At 37.7% G+C, this 8,081-nt stretch overlaps 1 protein-coding gene across 2 annotated transcripts; it reads right to left on the minus strand.

The window, feature by feature from the left end:
• Nucleotides 1-510: 510 nt before the first annotated feature.
• Nucleotides 511-6,530, minus strand: LOC102585691 (uncharacterized). 2 transcript variants are annotated; one of them, XM_015303731.1, is made up of 9 exons: nt 6,241-6,529; nt 4,690-4,820; nt 4,526-4,583; nt 4,303-4,437; nt 3,589-4,191; nt 3,368-3,511; nt 3,186-3,296; nt 2,550-2,591; nt 511-1,296 (listed from the first exon to the last, which is right to left on the minus strand). In XM_015303731.1, the coding sequence occupies exons 1-9, from the start codon at nt 6,310-6,312 to the stop codon at nt 679-681; spliced, it is 1,914 nt and encodes a 637-aa protein (XP_015159217.1). In that variant the 5' UTR covers nt 6,313-6,529; the 3' UTR covers nt 511-678. The 2 variants fall into 2 exon arrangements, with proteins under 2 accessions (XP_015159217.1, XP_015159218.1); XM_015303732.1 differs by lacking the exon at nt 2,550-2,591 and having other exon boundaries at nt 6,241-6,530.
• Nucleotides 6,531-8,081: the final 1,551 nt, after the last annotated feature.

Below are 8,081 nucleotides of genomic sequence, written 5' to 3' on the forward strand. Positions count from 1 at the left end.
AAAATTAAAATAGTTCTGATAGATATTCATTAGCACTGATGTACTGAGTTTCATCTCGAAATTGTAATACCTTGCGAGGAGTACTGTGTTTTATCTCGAAATTAATCTTGTTTTATATTTGATTAAATTGAGTAACGTAGCATGGATTATCTTTTTTGTGTTAGTTGACCTAAGTTGCATCTTACTGTTGGGTTGAGGCTCACCCTCCGAAGTCCAAACTATACTTTGGAACGAGTTTTTGCCTCATACAATTCAAGCCAAAGGTCCCGAATAACTTGGCAGAAATGAGATCACCTAACAGCTCCCAGTCGGGGCAAGGATAAGCTTGCTTCTTCACGAGCTTAACAGAATAAATCCTACACAGTGGAGGCTAAATTTCTCATGATTTTGCGCAAAAGCACACTCAATGATATACTGGAAAATATACAATTTTTTGCAGCCTAAGGGCAGTGTGATAACAAAGATTGCCCCCTCCCTAACAGAAAAGTTGTAATGTTCTATGGACAGAAATATGATCAATAACTTTCCTGCATTCCGTTTATAAATAAACTCGCACTTGCCCTGATGAACAGCAAGTCTGTCGGAAGCTGTATTCCAAATATGTTGATTAATCACATATTACTACATTCTGACAAATACAATTATACAAACAAAGCTGCTATGTTACATCTACAGAGCTCACTCTGATCCAGGCTCTGTCGGGCTCCATATACAAATCTCTAAATCTAGCTGCCCGGATGAGTCCAGATGAGCAAAGGGAACCAGGAGAAAATCCACCGGGGGTAAACCTTGAAATCTACCTGGAAAACTATGAGCAGATGATTTCAATCTCAGTGAGCTGCTTCCTTTTTCTGATACAACATCATACAAATAGCATTCCTTTGATGACCTTGGACCGATACAAGTAATCACAATGGTATGCCCTATACTTTGTGTTCCCTTGGATAGAAGAAAGAGGATCCCATCTTTTTCTGCTTGTAAAACAAGGAAAGTTTCCTTCTTGCTCAACGAGATAGGCAATGGGCAATCATACTGAAAGTGCCTTCCTGAATCCCAGTGCTTACTGCTGAAATGCGATGAGAGTTGCTTGGAGGAATCAACAAATTTACAGTTCTGGAGAGGGCATGGACATGGTGCATAAGGGCAGGCCTCTTCGTGATCTCTTTTCTTTGAGTAATCAACAATTTCTGTGCATCCATACTTGATGTTTCCGCAAGGTACTGGTCCTGAACCAGCAACTACTTCAATCTCTGCACAGACTACATTCCCCTCTATGCTATCTGTGTGTGCATGTTCCTACAGGGGGTACCAGCAAATCATTTTGGTCAATAATTCCAAGAGAATACTTTCTTTTTTTTAACTTGAAATTCCAAGGGAATACTTGAATGAACTTGTACCATAAATGAAAATTTATTCAAAAGAAAAGAGACGATTGGGTAAGCCTCTCAGGTTCTGAGATCTTTAAAAGTAAAATTTACCATGATTCAATATCAGGTTCCATATATAAAAACATACATAATGCAGACATTAGTTATCATGCACAGAGAACTATGTATGTATAGTTCTAGTAAGAGTATGAGATTTGAAAAGTGATATTACAACATTGACGTACTCAACAGAAAAAGATACTACAACATCAAATCATCTTAATCTGCCATGACATGTAGTAGCAGAGGAAGATCATTTTCACACTTCCACTCAGGCATCAGTAAAAGGATTCTGGACGCACACCAAATACAAGAGCAATTAGGGTATTGCTGCTAAAATGAAATCCACAGATGCATTTGGGTTTAGGATAACTATTTTTTAGTTTGTGATAGTTTTACTCATTGTTTACCCTCATTAGTCACTCAATCTATTAATTAAGGCATCAACCAAACACTCATCTCAATATCATTTGATTCTGGGTCATAGAAGCAAGTCATGTGGTAAAATGATAATAGCAACGTGCTACTTCCACTCAGGCATCAGTAAAAGGATTCTGGAAGCACACCAAATACAAGAGCAATTAGGGTATTGCTGCTAAAATGAAATCCACAGGTGCATTTGGGTTTAGGATAACTATTTTTTAGCTTGTGATATTTTACTCATTGTTTACCCTCATTAGTCACTCAATCTATTAATTAAGGCATCAACCAAACACTCTAACATCTCAATATCATTTGTTTCTGGGTCATAGAAGCAAGGCATGTGTTAAAATGATAATAGCAACGTGCTACTTCCACTCAGGCATCAGTAAAAGGATTCTGGACGCACAGCAAATACAAGAGCAATTAGGGTATTGCTGCTAAAATGAAATCCACAGATGCACTTGGGTTTAGGATAACTATTTTTAGTTTGTGATATTTTACTCATTGTTTACCCTCATTAGTCACTCAATCAATTATTTAAGGCATCAACCAAACACTCTAACGTCACAATATCATTTGCTTCTGGGTCATAGAAGCAAGTCATGTGTTAAAATGATAATAGCAACGTGCTCCTTCCAGGTTTCAGTTCAGGGTAAAACATTTTAATTAGTAGAGAGCAAGAATTAGATGGCAGATCACCTGTTCTGTGAAGGTATCTTCATACTCTTGATCTTCCATGTCCTGCCAAGTAGATGAAAATCACCAAGATATCTATAATGCAATATTAGGAAAAGAAAAGCACGGATATGGCAAACTGGAGTTGAGGCCAAGGTACTCCTCCCCCTACCCCTCATCCAACTGCCCCAAAAAAGGAAAGGAAAAAACTATTGTAATTTGTACAAAAAGCTGAGGTAAGCATACACCTCACTATCTTTTGATAACCTTCTCTCTGTTTCATTAGCTCTATGTTGATCTTAATTCTCAAAGTACTTTCTTTTCTTCTGACATAGATTTTCTGCAGGGTTCTTAATTTGATTTATTAAGAAGATGAAAGACGAAGTATTTTACTTTTATTTCCATCAATAAACTGGTATGTGACTAGGCCAACAGTCGATGAGAAATAAGGCTGTCAAACCTAGGCAGTTGACAACAGCCTACTATAGATTTAAACAAATTTAAGCATTGTACTTAGTCAAAACTGAACGCCTGTATAGATGAATATATTAGGATGTAAGAATACATACCAGGCCTTACTTGATACTTACAAGTTGCGACTATAAGACTAACGGATTACTTATGAGAACAACAAATTACTAAACCACACCTCTCCTATACCTGTGCATGAGAAACCTCTTGCATTGGTTCCACTGCTCTCAGCGGCATACTGTCAGTTTGGGCTTTGTATCCCAATGACCCCATCCCAAGTCCTCTGTCCATGCAGACTACCTGCATGAGAGAATAAAATTAGAATAATATGAGAATATGTTGGTTTACTTAATCAGACAATTGGAGTGTACCTCCCCTGAACCATAACCACCAAGCTCCTTCTCTTGCTTTTCTCTCTCACTAATCTCCTCCTCACCCCATGAGAATAAGCAAGGAAAAGCTACAGGGGCTGATTCATAGGCTGCTCCAACAGCAACACTCTCATAGTAAAAGAGCTGCAAACCAACGAAATATTAAATTAAGCACTAATAAGATAAAACAGAGATGGGTATTTCACATCATTCACCGTCACCTGGAGAAACAAAAGACATCCCCCAACTGCACGTTGCTTTCCTTGACGAAAACGAGATATCTCCCGCACTAGCCGGTCAAGCAAGAACTTGCCCCAATTATATTGATGGAGTACATCCATATTTGTCAAAAAATGGAGGAAAGAAGGGCTTACGTCAAGCCTTGCAGTTGGGCACAAAAGAGTGCCCATTACATAAAGCACGAATGACCTTTTGAAATCTTCCCCAGCTTCTGGAGCTGCAAGTCGTTCCTCCAGAAGACGGACAGAAATCCCACGATTGGTGGCATTGTATCGTTTACGTAATTGTAAAATCAATTCATCAGACCCTGAGTTCACCACATCTTTACCACTGGCAGGCAAACCCATTACAAGTTCCACATCCCTTGGAGTTAAGGGTATCCTCTCACCACAGATTTCCAAGCTACGTCTTACAGTATTGAACCTCTCCAATAGCCAAAGACACAAACTTCTTCGAAGAGTCCGACATCTGAGGCCAAGGATGTTACCAAAACCCATACTCTTTACAGCTTCCTTCTGGTCAGGTGTGAGCCGTTGTAAGACATTTAGTAGACGGCCAGGGGAACACCTTGTGACTAATTTGGTCTGCATAAGTAATCCATCAATAAGTTCATAAGAAGTCAAAGATATTAAACATTCTTAGCATTATGAGTTTAATCATCAAATAAAGAAAACCTTTGGGGGGGGGAGTTTAACCTGTCTTCTTGGCTTAGGAGCACGGGCAGGTGCTGAGCTCAGGTACTTATCCCACACTTCACGGGCACGAGTAGTGTACTTTGCCTTCTCCTCAGGACCCATCAGCTTCCATGCATCTGATGCTGCCTTTGTGGCCTGAAAAGTGATGTGCTCTTACTAACAGGCTTGTGTGTAACAAACAGGTGTACGCTAATGCATCTCATAAATACAAATAGATTCTTACAGCTTTTAGGCCTGAAGATTCAGGATGTGTAGCACTATACTCTTTAATAAAGTCACGGCTGAAAATATTATTCTCAGTGTTAGATGAACATGGTAGTCCAAAAGCAGTGGAAATTAGATAAACAAGTTACAAAGATAAGGTATTTACTCAAATAAACATGTCACCTGAAGTGCACCCAAGAGCAAGCAGGACGAGGAGTGGCTACTTGCTTTTTCTTCTTTTTTCTACTCCCTTCAGGTTCACTAATACCTTGATCCTTCCTCTTTCCCATTGCAAATTCTCCTTCAGTAGGCACCTTAAATTAAAGAATGGAAAAATTCAGTTACCTATAATACCCATCCACCTTAAAAAAAACCGAAGATGATGCCAAAGCACATAGAATCCAAAGCACATAGAATCCGGAAAAAAATGAGCTCTTTTAACTGAACAGCAAATGAACCACCACATTTAGAAAATGTGACCATTCTATGCTATGATGCTCCCAACTACAGCATCAGCTGAAAACATGTCTGTAGGCCGGCAGCAGTATTATGCATACAGATTCAGCAACTCCTAAATGTTAGCTTCTTCATTCTGCTAATTCATTAAGATTCAGCTACTCCTCAATGTCATTTCTGCATACTGCCAATTTCCTTAATAAACAGTGCATTTGTTTTGTGAATAACATGCTATTAAACCAAGTAATGTTGGGAAGTATGCTGATAGTCCAATACAAAACAGCCAAGCAGAGCTGATACCTGCACTTTGATATATAGTGTCCTTACTTTAAAGACAAAGTTATCATATTTACATGGTTCATATCCTCAGTCTCTTCAAAAGCCCACTAGTACTTTGCAAGTCCATAATTCCGTGACAGAAAACCTGGACTATCATACTTTCAGACAGAAATGGCTAAATAAACAGTACCCAGATTATGTTCCACTTTCCTACATCATCTTTTGAATGTGATATAAACATCATGTGCTCTATTCACTACAACTCTGCCTGTGCCAGCTCACTCATACTACCAGTCCCAAGCCCCCATAAAGGAGGGCTGCCGAGGGTCAATCAGAAACAGCCTCTCTACCCCATAAAGGTAGGGGTAAGGCTGCGTACATCTTACCCTTCGCAGACACCACTTGTAGGAATACACTAGGTTTGTTGTTGTTGATGTTGTGCTCTATACTACCTTCTTAAAGTTCCAATTGGTGCAGTAGCATTTTTAAGCAACTCTGTTTTTCTTCGTCCAAACAGTTTACGAGTTCTACTCCCTAATGTCTCAATTTGTGTGACATCGTTTGACTTCACACACAGCTTAAAGAAAGAACTCAAGACTTCTGAATTTTTTAGTCTAAAACAAGCCTTGTACATCTGTGTGACTATAAATAAAAGCGAAATTTTAAAGCTAAGTTATTTCTAATTATAGAAAGCTAACAGTCTTATTTACATAGACTAAAAAGGAAAGCTTCTTCTCTAATTCTAGTAAATTGCTACTGCATTCTAAAGCTGGACAGCTATTTAACACAAAAACACACATAGAAACACACACACACGCAGAAGGAGGAAGCGAGAAACTGAAAGAGAACCAAATGATCATGAAAGTTTTGATGAATAATAAGTGGATGCTTCACTTCAGCAAAAACAAAGAAATCGAAAATTGACTGTAAAACACAAAATGAGGTACGATATAAGGCACAAAGAAAGAAGAAAAATCGAAGGGAATTGAGAATTGAAACCATTATCATTGTGTGGTGAGGAGATGAGGCTTTGTCGTTGAGATCAGGTGGAGAAGCCTCAACCTCGACCATGTCGATTATACTAGGGTTCCGGCAGCTATGAACGGTGACGGAGGTTGATCGACGACGAGACGGGGACGAGTTCGTCGGCCTCCAGGGAAATTCAGGCGTTCAGAATTATTTTTTCTGTGCTGATTAGGGTTGTACCTTTAGGTTCTTTGGTTAATTTGATTTTTTCATCGGTAATAGGAAGAGTACAATCGGGCACCGGTTTAGCCCGTTTCCTTTGTTCTTGTTATTTTTGTTTTTTTTTTGTCTTCCAATCCACAGGTGTCCGGAGCCCCAACTAAATTAGGATTGCGCCCTGGAGGGGTGTTCATAGTTCGGTTTGCGTTAGTTATTGGTTAAAATCAAATTCAAATCAATTTAGTCAATTTTTAAATTTCTAAAATCAAATCAAATCAAACGAAAAAAAACCCGCTAATTTGGTTGTTGTTGATTTGGTTCGGATTTTTTGGTTTTTTCGATTTGAAAGTAATAAATTAAATCAATTTGGTTGTTGTTGGTTTGGTTCGGGTTTTTTGATTTTTTTGATTTGAAAGTAATAAATTAAATTTGTTGAGAGTATATGTATCTCGATAAACACAGACACCTAATACATGAACAATCCACAAGAAAGTTACTGTGGATTCAATTAAGCAATATTATAGTTATTATTACACAAACAAAGTAATTTAATTAAGTGAAAGTGTGAACTATTTACTGCTACGTAGGGTATGTAAAGATTAAAGTACTGGACTTTGATCAACTTGGTCTTAGAATTTTAATAGTTGGGCTTGAGATAACGGTAAAGTTAAGACTTAGGGGTCATTTGGTTGGGCATAAATTATCCCAGGATTAGTTATCTTGGGGTTAGTTATCCTGGGATAACTTATCCCACCATGTATATGGGATAACCTATCCCATCACTATGATATAAATGGTGGAATAAGTTATCCCAAACATGATTACCAAACAAGATACAAAAACTTTATCCCATCACTATTTTCTTATCTCATCGCTATTTAGTTCTATCCCTCACACCAAACGACCCGTAAGTTAATTACTTCCTCCGTCCCATTTTATGTGAGGTAGTTTGACTCGGCACGGAGTTTAAGAAAGAAATGAAGACTTTTAAAACTTGTGGTCCAAAAATGAATGATAGAAATTTGTGTGGCTGTAAATCATTTCATTAACGGTAAAAATAGACATTTTTATAGTTAAATTGTTACTTAATAAGAAATGTGTCATTCTTTTTGGGACTGACTAAAAAGGAAAGTAAGTCACATAAATTGGGACCGAGCGAGTAATATTTAACAAAATATTTATATTTTATTTATGAATAAAGTGTGGGGCTTAGTTCTGTAAGACTTACATCCTAAGCATCCGATTGTACGTCCTAAGCACGTCCAACGCCCAATGTTCGGGGCTCGCCTAACAGATCTTACACAAATTATGTAATAAATTCTTTAGCTAACATTGTTGACCCTCATAATTCTTGAATAAATAAATGATACTTCATACTTTTTAAATCTATAGAAATAAGAAGATTGTGAGTAATCCAAATAACAAGTTGTAGTAACATATCTTTAATATTTCGTAACACTTTGAGTCTACGAAATTTTACTTTTTTCACTTATCATTGGTCTTCATGTTTTTGTCTATGTCTCAAAATTATCATATTTTATTTATCTATTTGGAGGTAATTTTATTTTTATTCATATATTTTCATTATAATACTAGCAGGTTTTATTGATTATTTTCTCTTTTTGGGGTGTGCGGGGGGGGGGGGGGGGGGTTGT

The sequence above is a fragment of the Solanum tuberosum genome, unplaced genomic scaffold, assembly GCF_000226075.1.
Source record: "Solanum tuberosum cultivar DM 1-3 516 R44 unplaced genomic scaffold, SolTub_3.0 scf00453, whole genome shotgun sequence".
Classification (NCBI taxonomy): domain Eukaryota; kingdom Viridiplantae; phylum Streptophyta; class Magnoliopsida; order Solanales; family Solanaceae; genus Solanum; species Solanum tuberosum.

What these genes read in the sequence shown, in the direction of transcription:
- LOC102585691 (XM_015303731.1), bottom strand. Translation starts at nt 6,312, where the DNA reads ATGGTCGAGGTTGAGGCTTCTCCACCTGATCTCAACGACAAAGCCTCA. An exon ending in GTGGTTATGGTTCAGGGGAG is followed by an intron (nt 3,297 to 3,367) that starts GTACACTCCAAT and finishes TCTCTCATGCAG; the next exon opens with GTAGTCTGCATGGACAGAGG. An exon ending in AAGATACCTTCACAGAACAG is followed by an intron (nt 1,297 to 2,549) that starts GTGATCTGCCAT and finishes TACCCCCTGTAG; the next exon opens with GAACATGCACACACAGATAG.